The sequence below is a fragment of the Felis catus genome, chromosome A3, assembly GCF_018350175.1.
Source record: "Felis catus isolate Fca126 chromosome A3, F.catus_Fca126_mat1.0, whole genome shotgun sequence".
NCBI lineage: Eukaryota > Metazoa > Chordata > Mammalia > Carnivora > Felidae > Felis > Felis catus.
Window position 1 is genome coordinate 45,039,648 of NC_058370.1, and position 21,275 is coordinate 45,060,922.

Sequence of the window (21,275 nt, forward strand, 5' to 3'; positions counted from 1 at the left end):
AAACAACCCAAATGTCCATTTGCTTGTTGATGAATGAATAAACAGACAAAAGGTGGTACAGCCATACAATGGAATATTATTAGGAAATCAAAGGGAATGAAGTACTGATGCATGCTATAACATGTTTGAACCTTGAAAACATTACACTAGGTGAAAGCAGCCAGACATCAAAGAGCACTATTATATGATTCCATTTATATGAAAGCCTAGAATAAGCAAGTCCCTAGAGACAGAAACTAGATTAGTGGCTGGAGAAAGAGGTGGATGGGGAATAACTAATAAAGGGTATGGGTTTTTTTGCAGGGGTACAGGAGATGAAAATGTTTTGGAATTAGTGGGTGAAGGTGTGCACATTTGTGAATATACTAAAAGCTACCAAATATATATACTCATTTAAAGTTTATTTTTATGGTAGGTGAATTATATCTCAATTAAAAATCCTGATGCTACCATGTACTTAGACAAAGTAGACCAATCTTTTGGGGTCTTTCTAAAAAGCTCCCCATATGGTTCCAGTGTGCAGTCAAGGTGGTGAAACATTTATCTACATGATGGAAAACAGGATGACCTTTGAGAGATAAAGGCATTAGTTTTTTAAGGTGAGAACTGGCCCTAAAGTTAGATTCTGAGGTAGTAGTCCCTAATATTTATTTCTTCCCCATTGAAAAGGTTTTTTTTTTTTTTTCCATTTTTAGTTTTTTGCATTTTCCTTTAAGAACTTGCTTTTCTTTATTTTCATTCAACCTATAGCTTCAGGCTAATGGAAAAAGGAAGAGTCAGGGAATATTTGGGCACAGCAGCACCATTTTGAAAACTACGTCTTTACATGATGAGAACAAACTACTGAGAAGTAATGATTCACGCAGACCCCAATCAGGTCTTTGAATGACCAAAATGGACAAACCAAGTTTAGTCAGGGCTTTGTTTTTTGGAGGTTTTTATTTATTTGTTCCAGCTTTATTGAGATATAATTGACATATACCACTGTGTAAGTTTAAGATGTATACCATTTTGGGGCACCTGGGTGGCTTAGTCAGTTAAGCATCCGACTTCAGCTCAGGTCATGATCTCACAGTTCATGAATTAGAACCTCATATCAGGCTCTCTGCTGTCAGCACAGAGCCCGCTTTGGATCTTCCGTCCCCCCCACCCTCCCGCCCCACTCTCTCTGCCCCTCCGTGGCATGTGTGTGTGACCTCTCTCTCTCAAAAATAAATAAACATTAAAAAAAAAAAAGATGTACACCATGTCGAGTTGATACACTTATATACTGCAAAACAGTTGCCACCATAGCATTAGCTAACACCTCCTTATTGTCACATAATTACCAGTACTTTCTTGTGGTGAAAATGTTTAAGATCCACTCTTTTAGCAACTTTCAAGTATATAATACAATATTGTTAATTATAATCACCATGCTGTCCATTAGATCCCTAGAACTTATTTATCTTATAACTGGAAATTTTGTGCCCTTTGACCGACTTCTTTCCATTTCACTTACCACCTAACCCCTGGTAACCACAGTTCTACCGTTTTTATGTGTTCTCCTTTTTTAGATTCCATATTTTTTTTTAATGTTTATTCATTTTTGAGACAGAGAGAGACAGAGCATGAACAGGGGAGGGGCAGAGAGAGAGGGAGACACAGAATCTGAAACAGGCTCCAGGCTCTGAGCCATCAGCCCAGAGCCTGACGCGGGGCTCAAACTCACGGACCGCGAGATCATGACCTGAGCTGAAGTCGGACACCTAACCGACCAAGCCACCCAGGTGCCCCTAGATTCCATATTAAGTGATATCGTGTAATATTTGCCTTTCTCTGACTTGGCTTAGCATAATACCTTCACGGTCCACCCATGTTGTTGCAAATGGCAGGGTTTCCTACTTTCTTGTGGCCAAATAATATTCCATTGTATGCATATATACCACATTTTAAAATTCATTCATCTGTTGAAGGAAACTTAAGTTGTTTCCATATTTTGGCTATTGTGAATAATGCTACAATGAACATGGGAGTGCAGATATCTGTTCAAGATCCTGTTTTTGTTTCCTTTGGATATACCCCCAAAAGTGGGATTGCTAGGTCATATGGCAATTCTATTTTTACTTTTTTGAGAAACCTGCATACTGTTTTCCATACTGGCTGTAGCAATTTACATTGCCACCAACAGTGCATGGGGATTACATTTTTTTTTAAAGATTTTGTTTTTAAGTGACCTCTGCACCCAACATAGGGCTTGAGCTCACAACCCTTGAGATCAAGTCACATACTCTACCTACTGAGCCAGCCAGGTGGTCCAGGAGGGTTACTTTTTCTCCACAATTCTTGCCAATGCCTGCTATCTCTTGTCTTTTTGATGATAGCCTTCCTAATAGGTGTAAGGGGTATCTCATTGTGGTTTTGACTTTCATCTCCTGATGATTAGTGAGGTTGAGCCTCTTTTCATGTACCTGTTGGCCATTTGTATGTATTCTTTGGAATAAATGTCTATTTAGGTTCTCTGTCCATTTTTAAATTGGGTCATTTTTCCCCTGTTGAGTTGTATGAGTTCCTTATGTATTTTGGATATTAACCTCTTATCTGATATTCCAGTATATGATTTAAAATACTTTCTCCCAGGGGTTCCTGGGTGGCTCAGTCGGTGAAGCCTCCGACTTCGGCTCAGGTCATGATCTCACGGTCCGTGAGTTCGAGCCCCGCGTCAGGCTCTGTGCTGACAGCTCAGAGCCTGGAGCCTGCTTCGGATTCTGTGTCTCCCTCTCTCTCTGACCCTCCCCCGTTCATGCTCTGTCTCTGTCTCAAAAATAAATAAACGTTAAAAAAAAATAAAAAAAAATAAAATACTTTCTCCCATTGTGTAGATCACCTTTTTATTGTGTTGATTGTTCCTTTTGCTGTGCATAAGCTTTTTAGTTTGGTATAGTCTTTCTTACTAATTTTTGTTTTTATTGCTTATTAATATTTGTTTTTATTAGTGATTTTGATGTCATATCCAAAAAATTGTTGCCAAGAACAGTGTCAAGGAGCTTCTTCCCTATGTTTTCTTCTAGGAGTTATACAGTTTCAGGTGTTATGTTTAAGTATTTGATACATTGGGAGTGGTCTGAGATAGGGGTCCAGTTTCACTCTTCTGCATGTAGATACCAGTTTTCCCAACAGTGTTTGTTGAAGAGACAATCATTTCTGCATTGAGTACTCTTGGCTCCCTTATTAAATATTAGTTGCCTGTATATGCAGGTGTTTATTTCTGGGCTCTTGATTCTGTTCCACTTGCTTTTGTGTCTGTTTTTATCCTGGTATCATACTGTTTTGATTATTACAGCTTTGTAATATGATTTGAAATCAGAAAGTGTGATGCCTCCAGCTTTGTTCTTCTTTCTCAGGATTGCTCTGGCTATTCGGTGTCTTTTGTGGTTCAATATACATTTTAGGACTGTTTGTTCTATTTCTGTGAAAAGTGCCATTGGAATTTTGATAGGGATTGCACTGAATCTAGAGATGGCTTTGTGTAGTATGGACATTTTAACAACATTAATTCTAATACTATTGCAAATGGGTTTATTTTCTTTTTTTTTTCAGGTATATTATTGTTAGTGTATAGAAATGCAACTGATTTCTGTACATTGGTTTTGTATCCTGCAACTTTCCTGCATTTGTTTATCAGTTCTAACGGTTTTTTTGGTGGAGTCTTTAGGATTTTCTCTATATAAGATCATATCATTTTCAAACATATGGTTTTACTACTTCCTTTCTAATTTACATGCCTTTTATTTCTTTTTCTTGCTTGATTTCTCTGGCAAGGACTTCCAGTTTTATGTTGAATAGGAGTGGCACCCTTGTCCTGTGCCTGATCTTCAAGGAAAAGCTTTTAACCATTCACTGTTGAGTATGATATTAGTTATGGGCTTGTCATAAATGGCCTTTATTTAATTGAAACATTTTTCTACTGTATTCTATTTATTGAGCATTCTTATCATGAAGGGGTGTGATATTTTGTCAGATGCTTTCTCTGCATCTATTGAGATGATCATATGATTTTTATTTTTCTATTAGTGTGGTGTATCACAATTACTGATTTGTGTATGTTGAACCATCCTTGCCTCACAGGAATAAGTCCTGCTTGATCATGGTGTATGTTCCTTTTAATGTGCTGTTGAATCCAGTTTCCTAATATTTTGTTGAGAATTTCCTATGTGTATTCATCAGGGATATTGGTCTATAGTTTTCTTTTCTTGTAATGTCCTTACCTGGCTATGGTCTAAGGGTAATGTTTGGTTCATAAAATGAGTTTGGGAGTATTCCCTCATCTTAATTTTTTGGAAAAGCTTGAGAAGGATCAGTGTCAATTCTTCTTTAAATATTTGGTAGAATTTACCAGTGAAACCATTTGGTCTGGGGCTTTTCTTTGTCAGGAGGTTTTTGATTGCTGATTCAATCTCTTGTTATTGGTCTGTTCATATTTTCTATTTCTTCATGATTCAGTCTAGGTAAGTTGTATGTTTCTAAGAATTTATCCATTTATTCTAGGTTGTCCAATTTGTTGCCACACAATTGTTCATAGTAATCCTTATGATCCTTTTTATTTCTTTGTTACCAGTTGTAATGTCTCCTGTTTCATTTCTGTTTTCCTTAATGTTTGTTTGTTTGTTTATTTATTTATAGAGAGAGAGTGCACATGTGCACACAGGTGGAAAGGGGGCAGGAAGAGAGGGAGAGAAAGAGAGAATCCCAAGCAGGATCCATACTGTCAGTGCAGAGTCTGATGTGGGGCTCAAACCCATGAACTGTGAGATCATGAGCTGAGCTGAAATCAAGAGTAGGACACTTAACAAACTGAGCCACCTACGTGCCCCTCATTTCTGACTTTGAGTCCTCTTTTTTTTTCTTAGTCTAGCTGAAGGTTTGTCAATTTTGTTTAACTTTTCAAAAATCAACTCTTAGTTTCATTGAAATTTTCTACTGTTTTCTAGCCTATTTCATTTATTTCTGCTTGATCTTTGTATTTCCTACCTTCTACTAACTTTGGACTTAATTTGATCTCCTTTTCCAAGTTCCTTGAGGTATAAATTTAATTGTTTATTAGCAATCTTTTTTTCTTGATATAGCCATTTATTGCTATAAATCTACCTCCTAGAATGGCTTTTTCAACATCCGATAGGTTTTGGTATATTGTCTTTCCATTTTTGTTTGTTTGAAGATATTTTTTATTTCCTTTTTAACTTGTTCTTTGGAACAACTACATGGTTGTTAAGGAATGTTTCGTTTTGTTTTTTTATTTCTATTTATTTGTGAATTGTCCAAAATGCTACGGACTTTTAGTTTTATAACATGTGGTCAGAAAAGATACTTGGTATGATTTCAGTCTTCTTAAATGTGCTAAGACTTGTTTTGTGAACTAACTTATGATCATCAATCCTGAAGAATGTTCTGTGTGTGCTGGAGAAGAATGTATATTCTGCTGCTGTTGGATGGCATGTTCTGTGCATGTCTGTTAGGTCCATTGGGCTAAAGTATTGTTTAAGTCCAACATTTCCTTGTAGATTTTCTGTCTGGATGTTCCATCCATTTTTGAAAGTGGGGGTGTTGAAGTCCCCTACTGTTATTATTGTCACCTATTTTCCCCTTCTTATCTTTTAGTATTCGCGTAATATGTTTAGGTGGTCTGATGTTGAATTTTTATATATGTATGATTGTTATATCTTCTTGATAAATTGACCCCTTTATCATTTATATAATGACCTTCTTGGTCTCTCGTTACTCTTTTTTGGCATAAAGTCTTTTTGTTTGGTGTAAGTATAGCTACCCCTGGTCTCTCTTGGTTTCCACTTGCATGGAATATCTTTTTCCTTCTTTTCACTTTGAGCCTGAATGTTTTCTTAAAGCTGAAGTGAGTCTCTTTTAGGCAGCATGTAGTTGAGTCTTTCTTATTCATTCAACCACTTTATGTCTTTTGATTGGAGACTACAATTCATTTATATTTCGAGTAATTATTGATAGCTTAAGGACTTACTGATGCATCTTCTTGACTATTTTCTGGCTTTTTTTTTTTTTTGTAGTATCCTTGTTCCTTTCTTTCTCTCTTGCTGTCTTCCTTTATAAGTTGATGAATTTTTGTAGTGATACACTTAGATTCCCTTTTGTTTGTCTTTTGTGAATCTACCACAGGTTTTTGCTTTGTGGTTACCATGAGACTTACCTAAAATGCCTCCTGGCTCTAGCAGTATATTTTACATTATTAACAACTTAACTTTGATCATATGTAACACTTTACCCTTTAACTCCCCCACTTTATGTTTTTGATATCACAGCTTACCTCTTTTTACATTGTGTACTCATTTTTTTTAATTGAAGTATAGTTGACACACGTTACATTAGTTTCAAGTGTGCAACATAATGATTGGACAAGTCTGTATGTTATGCTATGGTGACAGCAAGTGTAGTTATCATCTGTCACCATACTATGCTATCATAATACCATTGACTATATATTCCCTGGCTGTACCTTTTATCCCTATGTCTAAATCATTCCATAACTGGAAGCCTGTACCTCCACTCCCCTTCACCCATTTTGTTCATTACCCCCACTCTGGCAACCATCAGTTTGTTGTCTGTATTTATGAGTCTGTTTTTGCTTTTTGTTTATTCATTTATCTTGTTTTTTAGATTCCACATTTAAGTGAAATTGTACAATATTTATCTTTGTCTGTCTGACTTATTTCACTTAGCATAATATAATCTCTAGTTTCATCCATGTCACAAATGGCAAGATCTCATTCTTTTTTATGGCGGAGTAATATTCCATTGTATATATATATACCATATATTCTTTATCCATTTGTCTATTGATGGACACTCAGGTTTCTTCCATACCTTGGCTGTTATAAATAATGCTGTAATAAACGTAGTGATGCATACATCTTTTTGAATTAGTGTTTTCATTTTCTCTGGGTAAATGCCCAGTAGTGGAATTACTGGATCATATGGTATTTCTGTTTTTCATTTTTTGAGGAACCTCCGTACTGTTTTCCTTGGTGGCTGTACCAATCTGCACTTCTGTCAACAGTGCACGAGGGCTCCTTTTTCTCCACATCCTCACTGACACTTGTTATTTCTTCTTTTTTTTTTAATTTTAATTTTTTATTTTTTTAAATTTACATCCAAATTAGCATATGGTGCAACAATGATTTCAGGAGTAGATTCCTTAATGCCCCTTACCCATTTAGCCCATCCCCCCCTCCCGCAACCCCTCCAGTAACCCTCAGTTTGTTCTCCATATTTATGAGTCTCTTCTGTTTTGTCCCCCTATTTTTACTTGCCTTTTTGATTCTAGCCATTCTGACAGGTATAAAGTGATAGTTCACTGTGGTTTTGATTTGCTGTTCCCTGATGACTAGTGAGGTTGGACATCTTTTCATGTGTCTGTTTGCCAGCTGTATGTGTGTATATTGTATATTCGTTAATAAATTATTAGAGCTATAGTTAGTTTTAATACTTTCTCCTTTAACCTTTTTACTGGAGTTAAATGGTTCACATTCCACTATATTACAGTATGAGTATTCTGAATTTGACAACATACTTACTTTTACCAGTGTGTTGTTTATTTCCATATGGTTTCATGCAACTAATTCGTGTTCGTTTCAGCTTTGAAGAACTCCTTTCAGTATTGTTATAAAACAGGTCTAGTGGTGAACTCCCTCATGTTTTGTCCATCTGAATAAGTCTCCTTTTAGCCTTCATTTCTGAAGGACAGCTTTGAAGGTAAAGTATTCTGGTTGGCAGTTTTTTTTTTTTTTTCTTTCAGCACTTTTAATATATCATCTCCCTCTCCCCTGGCTGTAAGGCTTCTGCTAAGAAGTCCTCTGGTAGCTTTATGGGGGTTTCCTTGTAAGTCATAAGCTTTTTATCTCTTGCTACATCTTTTTCTTTGATTTTTGAGAGGTTTGTTATGGATATCCAAATCTTTACTCAAATTTGGCATGTTTTCAGCCATCACTTCTTAAAAAATCTTTCTGTCCCCTCTCCCTCTTTCTCCTTCTAGAACTGAAGTGATTTGCCAATTGGTCCCTTTAATGATATCCTACAGATTATATAGGCTTTCCTTTTTTCTTTCATTCTTTTTTCCTTGTTTTTCTCTGAACTGATAATTTCAGAGATCCTGTCTTCAATCTCATGGGTTCTTTCCTCTCCTTCACCAAGTCTGGTGCTGATGATCTCTGTTGCATATTGTTCTTTTCTTTGTTTCATTCTCCAGCTCTAGAGTTTGTTTGGTTCTTTTCTATGATTTCTGTCTCTTTGTTAAACTTCTTATTTTGTTTGTGTATCATTTTCCTGACTTCATTGAATTCTCTTTTTGTGTTTTGTTTTCTTTTTTTGCTGCTCTTTGAGTTTCCTTAAAACAGCTATTTTGAATTCTTTATCTGGTAAGGTAGAGACCTCCATGTCTTTGAGTTTGGTTCAGGAAAATTATTGTGATCCTTTGGTGATGTCACTTTCTTTATTTTCTCATGTTTCTTGGAGTTTTGCATTACTGTTTTCACATTTGAAGTAGTGGTTACCTCTTCCAGTGTTTGCTTTCTTCAGAGGAGACATACCTCTGTCAGCCCTGCTAGAGATCCTGAGGGGTTCTTAGATCTTCTATGGATACATCTGCTCCACCCATCTTGCTCCCTTTTGTGGCACATTTCTTAAGTTTGTATGCATTTTCTGGATCTTGCAAAGTACCAGGCTTGAGTGCTGACAGTCTTTCTTTTACTTTGCCAAAGGTAGCAGCTCAAGTTTGTCGTCTCTCTCTGGCCACAGATATGACTGCTTTTCTGTGGTCCTCACCAGCCATCTGCTAATGTCTGCTCATGGTGCTGTCAGGAGCATGCACAGGAACTGGCCACGGGGTGGGATGACATGTGGGTGAGGCACAAGGGGAGCTGGGAGTGCCTGTGAGCCAGTTGAGGGGTTTTGTGGGAAGGGTGTTCCCAGAAGTTTGTGGGCAGGGTTCTTAATGGAATTCACAGTGCAGTTAGGAACCGTGTCTCTTTATTGCCCTCCAAGAGTACTATTTGCTGCTCTCCCCAGCCTCTTTCTGCCCCCCAACCCACCCCAGTCATGGAGCTCCCGATTAAGTACTCTGGATGAGGTGAAAGAGAAAGGAGCCCCTTTGGAAGCATCCCACACAGCTGGGGAGGCTGGGTGCTTACTCACACTTACTCCCTTTTTCTCACTGGATAAACCATGGGCCAAGGAAGATCTTTAATGCCCCTAAGCTGTGCCTCATTGGGGGATGGGTGACATGGGTAAGGTCAAACTGTTCCTCTTTTTCACTCCGGCACATCCAAACTCATATTTTTTTGCTTCAGTGGAGTCCTGGAACTTCTCTGGAAATTGTGCTTTTACAAAGACTCTCTCCTCTGTAAGTGATTGTCTAAGTCCCTATTCTCCAAGGGCTTCTGGACCATGGCCAAGATGGGCTGGAGCCAGTTCGCAGTTCACAGGGTTCACAGTGAACACCGAGGTCTGTCTGCCTATATCCTCATGCACAGTGGGCAAGACTCTTCCAGGTCCCTGGGGTATGGTGCTGGATCCCAGAGCTCCCTCAAAGGCCCTTTTGTTCATGGATGGATGCCAAGTGTTTGCTGTTGAGCTTGGGGACAAAAATGATGGACATCCTTATGCCACTGTGATGGTGACATCACTCTGGAGAAGGCTTTTAATTCTTTGGTTTTAAGGTGCCAGTTTCAACCCAAATAATTTGTTTTGTTGTTGTTGTTTTTAATATAATTTGTTGTCAAGTTAGCTAAGATACAGTGTATACAGTGTGCTCTTGGCCTCAGGAGTAGATTCCCATGATTCATCATTTATATGCAACACCAGTGCTCATCCCAACAAATGCCCTCCTCCATGCCCATCACCCACCCAGCACCTCCCTGTCAACCCTTAGTTTGTTCTCTGTATTTAAGAGTCTATTATGGGGGCGCCTGGGTGGCTCAGTCGGTTGAGCGTCCGACTTCAGCTCAGGTCACGATCTCACGGTCCGTGAGTTCGAGCCCAGTGTCAGGCTCTGGGCTGATGGCTCAGAGCCTGGATCCTGCTTCCGATTCTGTGTCTCCCTCTCTCTCTGCCCCTCCCCCATTCATGCTCTGTCTCTCTCTGTCCCAAAAATAAATAAACGTTAAAAAAAAATTTTTTTAAATAAATAAATAAAGAGTCTCTTATGATTTGTCTCCCTCTCTGTTTGAAACTATTTTTCCCCCTTCCCTTCCCCTATGGTCTTCTGTTAAGCTTCTCAAGATCCACATATGAGTGAAAGCATATGGTATCTGTCTTTCTCTGCCTGACTTATTTCACTTAGCATAGCACTCTCCAGCTCCATCCACATTGCTGCAAATGGCCAGATTTCATTCTTTCTCATCGCCAAGTAGTATTCCACTGTATACATAAACCACATCTTCTTCATCCATTCATCAGTTGATGGACATTTGGGCTCTTTCCATACTTTGGCTCTTGTTGATTTGTGTTAGGGCTTGTGAAGAGCAGCTGCAGCAACTACCCCCACATTCTTTGCCTCTCTAGTCACATGTCACACATTTGCAGTGCATGTAAACATCAGAGCAAAGTTTCAAGCTGAAAACTGCAGTCCCAACCCTGCAAGGATCCTTCGGTGTCTCTAAAGAGGCAAATGGAGTCCAGCCCAGTTGCTGAGAGGCCATGTTATATCAGACATCAGACACTTCATGTTCTGTGGAGATTAGACCATGGACCTCGATCTTTAAATGGAAGGGCAGAAGCAGGACTCTCACAAGGAGGAAGCCAGCCTAGGATCTGGGAGCACATCCCTAGTCTCTACTGAGCCATATCTGGTGTCTTAAGCTTTTCTGAGTTCAAGATTAGTGCTGTTACTCCCTGCCCACCTGCTTCCTGGACCCTTCTCCCAACCACCTGGACTTCCTTCTGCTGGCCCTGCAGGCAGTGGTATATGGGAACTAGTTCATTCTGGCTTACAAGAGCCAAGTGTTAAATCTTCAAGAACTTTTTAAACTGGTTGTTAAACACAGGCATTATTAAAAATTAAATTATATAAACTTGCAATGTAATAAGTTACACTAAAAAACAAAGTTAATAACTACTCAACACTCACCACTTCCTAATTATTTTATTATCTTTGGTCTTGAGATTACTTATGTCTAGGGTCTCTCTGGTAGAAATACTATATAATAGTGGCTACTGAGCATCTTTTCCCAACTTCCTGTTCAGTGACATCACATTGGTGGCTTAAAATTGGCCAAAATAGAGGCGGGGGTTGGGGGGGGACGGTGCCTGGGTGGCTCAGTTGGTTAAGCATCCAGCTCTTGATTTCAGCTTAGGTCGTGATCTCATAGTTGAGAATTCGAGCTCCACATCAGGCTCTACAATGATAGTGTGGAGCCTGCTTGGGATTCTCTCTCTCTGCCCCTCTCCATCTCTCTCTCTCTCCCCCTCTCAAAAGAGAGAGAGAGGAAGGAAGGAAGGAAGGAAGGAAGGAAGGAAGGAAGGAAGGAAGGAAGGAAGAGAAAACATTTTAAAAATTGGCCACCATGGGAATATTTGCACCACAGAGATTGGCAAATGATAAATTGGGGCTTTTGCCCCCGATTGCTAATTGAGAATTTACGAGCAGCACAGCATGTTTGTGTGTGACTACAATTGACTAGAGTTAACAGAACAGAGTGCATCAAGTCTGTCCCTTTCCACACCGGCCCATGGTGGTTACAGGCCATGTACATAGAATACCTGGGAACTATGGTTGTGCCATGTAGGAAACTCTAGACTAAAGGTTTTTAACTGTGCAGCTTTCTTTGGCTTGATAGCTACTTTCGAGGAGTTTTAAGTTCACTTTGCTGCAAGCTGCCTTTCATAACTTTATCCTGGCTTACCTTGACATCTGGTGTTTACTCCAAACTGAGATTTCAGGGAAGGGTGGTTGGAGGCCAAGGGCGGCTCCTAGAGACAGATGGGCAGAACGTCTGCTTTGGCATCATCCACAGCATGGACAGCAGTGGTCCGAGTAGGCGCCACTGACCTGCAGGTGGGCAGAGCCTGCCAGCTCAGCCCTGCCGTTGGCATCAGGCAGAGGAGATCAAAGCTGGCAGTGGTCACAGTAAGGGCACCCTCCCTCTGAAGTACTGTCACCCAAAAGGGATGAGTGACCATAGGGCTTTTTAGAAGCAAGCATGAATGGTACAGTGCACACATGTCTCTAATGGACTTGCTTGTGAAGAGAAGGCCACTGCACATTGGAGTTTCTAGCAGTCAGAGCTTAATGTATCATCGTGTATATCCTCACAGGAAAAACAAAAACAATAAACAAAACTTTCAGTTTTTCTCCCTTCGTATGAGATAATTGAAGACACCTTTGTGGTGGAAAGTAACCTCTGTCACCTGGAGGATTGATAGCAGTCAATAATCAATGGCTTTTCATGGTTCAAGTAAAGAAAGTTCGCTGAATCTATTTTTCCAGAAAACACACACTCACAAAGATGCATTTGAATACTCCCACAAATTCATATTTGAGAATGGTGTTTATCAAATCTGACTAGTTATTTGAAAGAAACTCAAAGGAAAGAGAAGACATTTCCACAATATGTCCTTGCTCGGTCGTGGTTCATAATTGTGAACTTTTGTGAATTGTCACAACCCGGGATGAATGATGGGAATATAACAGGTTGTAGAATTGGAGAACGTTACATCTTTGTTCCTAATGGCAAAACATGTTTTTTCTCATTTTCATCAGAATGTGTGATCCATGCCATTTGAAATCAAATTCCAAACACAATGAGCCATTAGTGTAATAGCTCATTACTAACAGCAGTCTTATAAATAATACATTCTTATCATGCACATGCAGCTCGCCGTGAAGCCAGCGAAAGGTATTTTAGGCCATCGAAGTTTCGTTGCGCCAGCGTGGCTGTAGATTAGAAGGACATCTCCATGTGAACCAAGATGGATGCCAATTTTCCCTGCCGAGAGTGAGGCTGGCCGTCTCTTTCTGCACATATGGTAGATGGATTGGTTAATCAGCGTCTGCTGAGTCTTGGGCCTAAAATTACAGAGAAGCCAGACAACTGTGGCTACGCAGCCTTTGTTCATGAGTGCAAACAAGACAAACAATCACTTGTTATTTGGGAAAAAAATTAAAATGTTTATTTTGGACTTTTATTAAAGTGTCGATGGCTTTATAAGACAGCTGTGTAAATCCAGCCTTGTACAGCTAGTATCATTGTGGGGGGGGGGGCGGCTCTAAAGAAAGGAGTATGCATGGAAAAATTAATTTTTAAGAATTTCTCTTGTATTTCAGCATTAGGGAGAAAACAAAGGCAGTCACATTTATTTTTCAAACACATGTTTGAAAACAAATGACTTTCAACTAGAAGACACATTTGAGAACAAATAGTTTAACGCCTAATTTTTTCTGTGCATCATGTAGAAGACTGAGCATTGTTGTAGCTTAATTTTGTGCTTCAGTAGGTTAAAATATTAACCATTTTCTATGACTGACATTTATGGGAAGATGCTACATTCTTGGGACTAGGGAATGCCTATGATGAGTTCTTCTGCTTCCTGCCTGGAATGGTTGTCTCAAGAAATACAGCCTAAGTGCTTGAAGGGTAGGACCTAATAATGCTGGTTTCTACAAGACTTGTCAGTCTCATCAGTCAACCAGAATTTGCTTAAAACCCACGTTATAGTTAATAGGAGGAGTTATTTATGTACAATTTAGTTTTCTCTTTTTTCTAATTTTATTGAGATATAATTGATACATAACATTGTATAAGTTTAAGATGTAAAACATGGCAATTTGATATATATATGTTTATGTATGTGTGTATATATATATATATATATATATATAACACAATAATTATCATAGAAGGATTAGTTAAGTAAAGAACTATGCATTCTCTCTTGTTTTCTTTTAAAATTTTAAATGCTTTTCTTGAAGGGAAGTATGACATTCAGAATTATTGAAGGGACCTCGTAAAGAATTTCAGTCACATATATCTGTCAATGCAGACTGTGATAGAATTAAATTTCTTTAATTTGTATCAGTACCAATAATAGGTGCAGATCAGCTAATTACTCATTAGGAGATAACTTGTTTTCTTAGGGCACCTGGGTGGCTCAGTCGGTTAAGGGGCTGACTTCTGCTCAGGTCATGATCTCGCAGTTAGTTTGTGGGTTTGAGCCCTGTATTGGGCTCTGTGCTGACAACTCAGAGCCTGGAGCCTGCTTTGGATTCCGTGTCTCCCTCTCTCTCTGCCCCTCCCCTACTCGTGCTGTCTCTCTCTCAAAAACTGAATAAACATTTTAAAGAATTTTGTAAAAAAGAGATAACTTGTTTTCTCGACTCATAACACTTCTAATACCAAATATGTGGGGTTTTGCTTACACCAACCAATTTTTCATCTCCCTAGATACTGAGTGGGTGTCCTATAATTCAATTCTGACATTATGTGGAGTTGGTGTGGACCTCACGGGGTAAGGTCTCAGGCCCGCAAGACTGCCTCCACTTCAGATGCCAGTCACAAGTCCCGGGGTGTCACCTGGACTTCTAACTGTCTGGCTATTAATTAGGGGTTCCCACACCCCCTTCCTTGGGGTCAGTAATTTGCTAGAATGGCTCAAAGAACTCAGGGAAAGACTTTACTTACTATTTCCAGTTTGTTATAAAGGATACAGCTCAGGAACAGCCAGATGGAAGAGACGCATACAGCAAGGTGCAGGGGAAAGAGCCCTGAGTTTCTATGTCATCTCTGGGCATGTCAACTCCCAGCACTTCTATGTGTTCACCAGCCCAGAAACTCCTGATTCCCACTGTGTAGGGGTTTTTATGGCGGTTCCCTTAATGATTGATTATATATACCATTGGCCATTGGTGACTGAACTCAATCTGGAGCCACCGTCCCCTCTCCAGAGGTCAGAGGGTGGGGCTGAAAGTTCCAACCCTCTAATCAATCACATACTTGTTTTTTCTGACAATCAGCTCCTGGTCTCCAGGAGTCACCTCATTAGCATAAACAGGTATTACTGAAAGGAGCTTATTAGGAAAAACAAAAGACCCTTCTCTCAGGAAAGTGTTTTAGGGGCTTTGTGCCAGGAACCAGGGATGAAAACCAAATATGTATTTCTTGTTATATCACATTGTCACACTTATCTTTCCATCTGTATACTCCTTATCAGAGGTCTAAAATCATGAGACCAAGGTTCAGAACTAGTTATCTGTTAGGATGCTAGGAGGTGATGTATTTGCAAATCAGACCCACACGGTGAACCAGTGTTGCAAGTTTACCTCACTTAAACATCCCTACCAAACCTCTGGCCTCGAGTCTCCTCCCCATGAGACCATCCAGCCAAATAAATGAATAAATTCAAGAAAATCAAAGTTCCAGTCTGATAAAGAGTAGGTGACCATGAACATCTCTAAATCAAGGGTCAATTGGATGGACACTGGAACAATGGCTAATCTTACCAAGACTGTGCATTGTGGAGGGGAAGAAAGTGGACAGGAAGGCTGGGCTTGCAGTGGCATAATAAAAAGGATATGGGGCAGGTTGGGGGCACTCCCTGGGCAAAGAGGGTACATGTTCTTTCCCTCAAGAACTCTAGCAACTTCCTGAAGTTACTTATCCATTCTACAATTGTCCACAGTGGTCATTCATTGGATGTTTTTTGGAGCATGTTGTGGGGGCCATGCATTGTTCTAGACACTAGAGCTTCTAAAGAAAGATACTTCTCGCTTCCTTAAATATTTCAAAGTGCCTGCCAAGTTACCGACTGTCCCGACGTGCTGTGGGCTCATGGCAGTTTCATGATGAGAATTCATTTGCAGTCTGATAGAGTAATGAGATGTTTTGGATGTTTCAGGTGGAAGGTGTAGCTGTCGGGTTCATGAGTGTGTGCTCAAGAGTGAACATGCAGCTTCTGCATGAGTGCTTTGACTTGGGGCCCTTCCATGGACTCTGCGTTCCACATCCTGATGATGTTCTGCAACCACCTCCAGAGCTAAGCACTGAAGGAAGTGAAGGTACAGTGGCTATCACAGGAATGGGTCAGGAATTAAATCCATGCCTTCTACACAACTGTGCCTTTTGATCAGTGATGGGACTAGATGGCTTCTTTGATATCTCCTTTTCCAGTCCCCTTTAAGGTATGGTTCCCATGGCTAATGAAATCCAGTGCACATATCTGTGAGCACAGATGGTCGGAAGTGCACAGGTATAGTTTGACATGATGGCCCTATAGCTTAAGGTTCCCTAAATTCAGAATGTTCGTTGTGAAATAATTGGTAGTATTTCAGCATTTTACACACACACACACACACACACACACACACACACACACACACCAAAATATAATTTTTTTTTCAAGTCAATGTGAGAAGTTCCATATGCTTTTAAGTTTTAATCCCACCCATCAGTGCTTTTGTGTTTGTCTCTTTGACAAACTATTATATATTATGGGTCTATTGCAAGTAGTCATTTTTAACTTGCTTAAATTATTTCTAGCCATATGATTTAATTTTTTTAACGTTTATTTATTTTTGAGACAGAGAGAAACAGAGCATGAGTGGGGGAGGGGCAGAGAGAGAGACACAGAATCTGAAGCAGGCTCCAGGCTCTGAGCTATCAGCACAGAGCCCGGCGCGGGGCTTGAACTCACAGATCACAAGATCATGACGTGAGCCAAAGTCAGACGCTTAACCCACTGGGCCACTTGGGCGCCCCAAGCCATATGATTTAAAATGATTTTAAAATATTGTTGTATCAAGTTCTTCACGAAGTAAAGTTAAATAATCTCAGACTTTGGTATTTTGATGAGGTATTTGATGAGGTCTTGCTGCATCTTTGGGTATCCTTGCAGGTAAAATGTTTCCATTCTTAAATCAGATAGATGCAGAGTATGTTAATTCATTTCTCTAAGCCTGGGTTTCTTCCTTTGTAAAATAGGAATAATATTAATACTTTCCACATAGTTGAGTTGTGAAGTTTCACTGAGATTACTCATGTCAAGCGCTTTACTCTGTCTTGAGCAGACTCAGTGCTCAGTAAATGTTGACCATCATTGTTAGTGATAGTTATTTCTTTGCAACTGGACTTTCACCTACTTGAGTCTTCCAAGATTAAAATCAGGGCATTTTGAATTGCTCTGCTTTGTCATGTCTGAAAGATGATACTAAGATTGTTTAAAAATAGGAAGAAGAACACACTGGGTGGTGGCAAAGGACTTGTCAGTGTACAACAATGGCAGTTGTCTCTCTGGCTGATCTTTTGCCCTCAATGGGAAACCAAGCACATGGATGTATGGAGCTTATCTGAATGTTCACACTCATTACAGAGAACTTACAGAGCCACAGATGGAGAGGTGTTTCCTCTTTGTACTGACAACAACACTCTTCCCAAAAGAAAGATTTGAGGCCATTATTTTTTAATAGTGAAGGCTGGCTTGCCTGTGCTTCTCAGCAAAGAGATACTGGAGTGTTCTGATGAACTTTGCTGCATGAGACAATGCTGAACCATAAGTTGTCTGTCACTTTCAAGTGCATAAATTCTTCTCAAAGGCAGCATTAAATAGGCTTTATAGCTCCATTTTTTCATTTATAAAATGGAGATATAAGTAGTATCTAACCTAAAAAGTTGTTGGGAGGATTAAATGTTAGAATCTACATTATGTGCTTAGCTCAGTGCCAAGCAGAGTAAATCCTCAAAAAAATTTGTTGTTTTTATGTCTGCCTGTGACTATTATTGTTATAAAAAAACAGGTTAAAAAGTCCTTTCCAGTGTTTTCCTGAATAGCCCTGAGGCTACCGATATTCTATACATAGAATGAACGAAAAATTCTTATTTTAGAAACTTTATGGGGAGAACAAAATTTAAAATTTAGGCTGAACCCCAGACCTTATTTTTTTAAATATTTATTTATTTTTGACAGAGAGAGAGAGAGAGAGAGAGAGAGAGAGAAAGAGAGACAAAAAGCGTGAGTGGGGGAGGGGCAGAGAGAGAGGGAGACACAGAATCTAAAGCAGGCTCCAGGGTCTGAGCTGTCAGCACAGAGCTGGATGCAGGGTTTGACCCCACAAACTGCAAGATCATGACCTCTGCCAAAGTCAGACGCTTAACCGACTGAGCCACCCAGGTGCCCCAAACCCTGGACTTTAAAACATACACCATAAAGCCCACAGAGAGATGGAAGCTAAAGGAAGTCCTACTCCTCTCTACCACCTTTAATATTTTTACTTAAATTTATTTATCTAAAAGAAATAGGAAAACTTCTCTTGTTATCTTCTGCACCTTGTTTATTTTTGAAAATCCAGCTTTATGTTCACTGATACAAAGATGATTATGAAATTGTCATCAGGGAGCATTATTATAGGCTTCCAAATAACTCAGGGATGGATTCACAAATCATCAGCAGCTTATTATATGTAAGAAAAGAGTCATCAACACATTTTGCTGCCATCATCCTTCAACAACAACAAAGAATGAGGCTCCAGAGAAAATTCTAAATGTGCTATGATCTATAGTGTTCATTGTTTTTCTGATGAAAGTCTCAAGTTAAAAGAAATATAATTTCTCTAAAATATGAACTAAAATTCTTGTTTCAAATGAGCACACATCATTGTGCCTTATATGTCGTATTTTGTTTAGTACTTTTTACTTTTCAAAGGATTGTCAAATATATTATCTCATGTTATCCCCATAACTTGACATAGAAGACTAGGACGGGTGACAGTGTTTCCTTTTTATACCTGTCCAAGCTCATGCAAGGTTTTAAAGCTCATCAGGGGCAGATGGACCCAGAACCCAGCCTTAGCGCACTCTCCTTGGCAAGGTGTCTTTTTATCTTGGATGGCTTTGACTGTAAACTCCAATGGTGTGTCTACAACACTGGATACATGATCAGTTTTCTTCACTTTAACACATTATGTAATGAGTTATCACTTTAATGAGTTCTCAGTGGCCCATCCATTTACCTCAGGGGTGTGTGTGTGTGTGTGTGTGTGTGCGCGTGCATGTGTGTGTGATTATGCTCTGGACAACTTCCATGTGCTACAGTCTTCACCTGTGTGTCTGTAGGATTTGCCAGAACTGTGGGAGGCCACTCTGCCCCATGCAAGAGGCAGGCTGGAAGTGCCAGGAAATTAGCACTCCTGGAGCAGCTTCTGCTTCCCTGTCTTACATCCCTACCCCCTGTACCTCTTTTCTCATTCAACTTCCAAGTAAATAATTATACTGGAATCCTTGACTCAAGGTCTGCTTCTGAGGGAATCCACACCAGGACACTGCTTGTCTAGTCTTTTCCCACCAGCTGTGGAAACATTTATTTTTATACAACTGCCAGGAGTTGGGGTATAAATACCCCAGTTCTCTCATTTCTCAGGTGGGATAACTCTGAGATGTTAGTTTTATACTGTTTCCCAGAGTTGTTCCATGGGATTCAGTTCCAGCATTCCACAGTGGTAATCTGTGTAATGACATGTGTTTACTAACTGCCTTTTCTTCCCTTTCTCTCTTCCTTACCACCCTACTGGTGCTTCCTGGAATCACCTCCCCAAATAAAACACTTGTTCTCAAATCCTTGACCCAAGGTCTACTCTTTCCCCACCAGCTGTGAAACTTGCAGTATCACACCAACCTCAACCCTTCTCAGCAGATTAATGTCAAGTCTCAACATTCTTAAGTTAGTATAGTGGCCCTCCCTGTTTAGAGGCTTACATACATTATAATCAGCCTCCCAGTCCTTACTTCAGCGGTATCACAAGTTTCTGTTGGTTCTGAAAAGTTTAACCATGCACATTCGATTTGCATTTTGCTTGAATAGCTTGTATATGTGTCCATTTCTCAGCTGCTCATTTTGCTTGTATAACCTATTACACGTACTTGTAAATTTTGGTTTTTATGTACTAAACCTTGGGACTAAACTGGGACCATAGGAACAAAGTCTAAGGATGCAGATTTTCTCCCAATATGAGGAAACTCTAGTAAAAGTTTGTTTGTTTACTGAAAATCATAGTTTAGGAGTAGCAAGCTCCCCCAATATTGGACGCATTCATAAAGAAACAGTCATAGATGTTTACAAAAAGGTTTTCTTCTTGTGTGAGAAACTGTACTAAATGAAATTTAAGATTCCCCCCAAATGCCAATAAGACTCTCTGAAAGCTTAGTGAGCATGCATTAGGACATTGTATATGCCTGATAGCTTACATGTATTTTCTTTCAGTAACAATAAAATGGCTCAAAACAATATTATTTTCCAGTTGGCCCCACCACTGGCCCTGCCCAGCATTTGAAAATCAAGCTGTGTCTTTTATTCACTGCATCGTTACAGTAAAAACTTTGGATCAGAATTGAGGTGGCAGTCTTCTTGGTGACGCATAAAGCAAAATAGGGCACAGCCTGCATTTCCACAGCTGTATTGGCATTGCCACATTTACTAGTTAAAATTAAAAAAAATAAATAAATAAGCAGAAGGCCAAACTTTTGTTTGTCATGTAGGCTGGTGTGACCTGGGGAGCAGGAGTCTCTGTTTTGAAAGAACCCTTATGAGAGACGCCCGGCTGGCTCAAGTGGAAGAGCATGTGACTCTTGATCTCAGTGTTGTTAAGTTTGAGCTCCACCTTGGGTGTATAGATTGCTTTTAAAAAATGAAATTTTGAAAAAAAATGAAAGAACCCTTGCGAGGTTCAGATCTGTGAATCTCATTATGCACCCAGGGCCCACTGGACCAAATCTCTGTGGAACTGATATGCTCTTGGCAGGGAGAAACTTAGTTGTATATAGCAGATTTGTGGCCTTTCAAAAGAATAATCTGTGTAGCCCCTTGTAACCAAACTGCCCAGCAAGAGTGTTGCCTACTTTATATTTAAAAGGCCCTTCAGAATATGATTTTCATAACATCTGCATATAAAACATAGCAATGTTGTCTTAAGTTTTTTGTTGTTGCTATTAAGTAGGCTCCATGCCTAGCATAGAGCTCAATGCTGAGCTTGAACTCATGACCCTGAGATCAAGAGTCAGATGCTTAGCTGACTAAGCCACCCAGGCACCTCACCTTTTAAAGGTTTTAAAAATATTTAGGAAATGCTAGGAAATGTTTCTTTATGTCTTTTAAAAAATATTTTTTAATTAATTTATTTATTTTGAGAGAGAGCATACACATGTGCACACAAGTGGGGGAAGGGCAGAGAGAAGAGGATACAGAATCCCAAGCAGGCTCTGGGCCATCAGTGCACAGCCTGATGCTGGGCTTGA

General features: G+C 39.6%; 1 protein-coding gene across 9 annotated transcripts in view; it reads left to right on the top strand.

Annotated features, from left to right (window-relative positions):
* CFAP61 (cilia and flagella associated protein 61) overlaps window positions 1–21,275 on the top strand; it is a 285,236-nt gene that overhangs the window by 40,279 nt on the left and 223,682 nt on the right. For all 9 annotated transcript variants that reach the window (XM_019826885.3, XM_019826881.3, XM_019826883.3 and 6 more), the window contains one exon: window positions 15,892–16,051. In XM_019826885.3, the coding sequence (XP_019682444.3) occupies window positions 15,892–16,051 (160 nt within the window). The remainder of the gene's footprint in view (window positions 1–15,891; window positions 16,052–21,275) is intronic.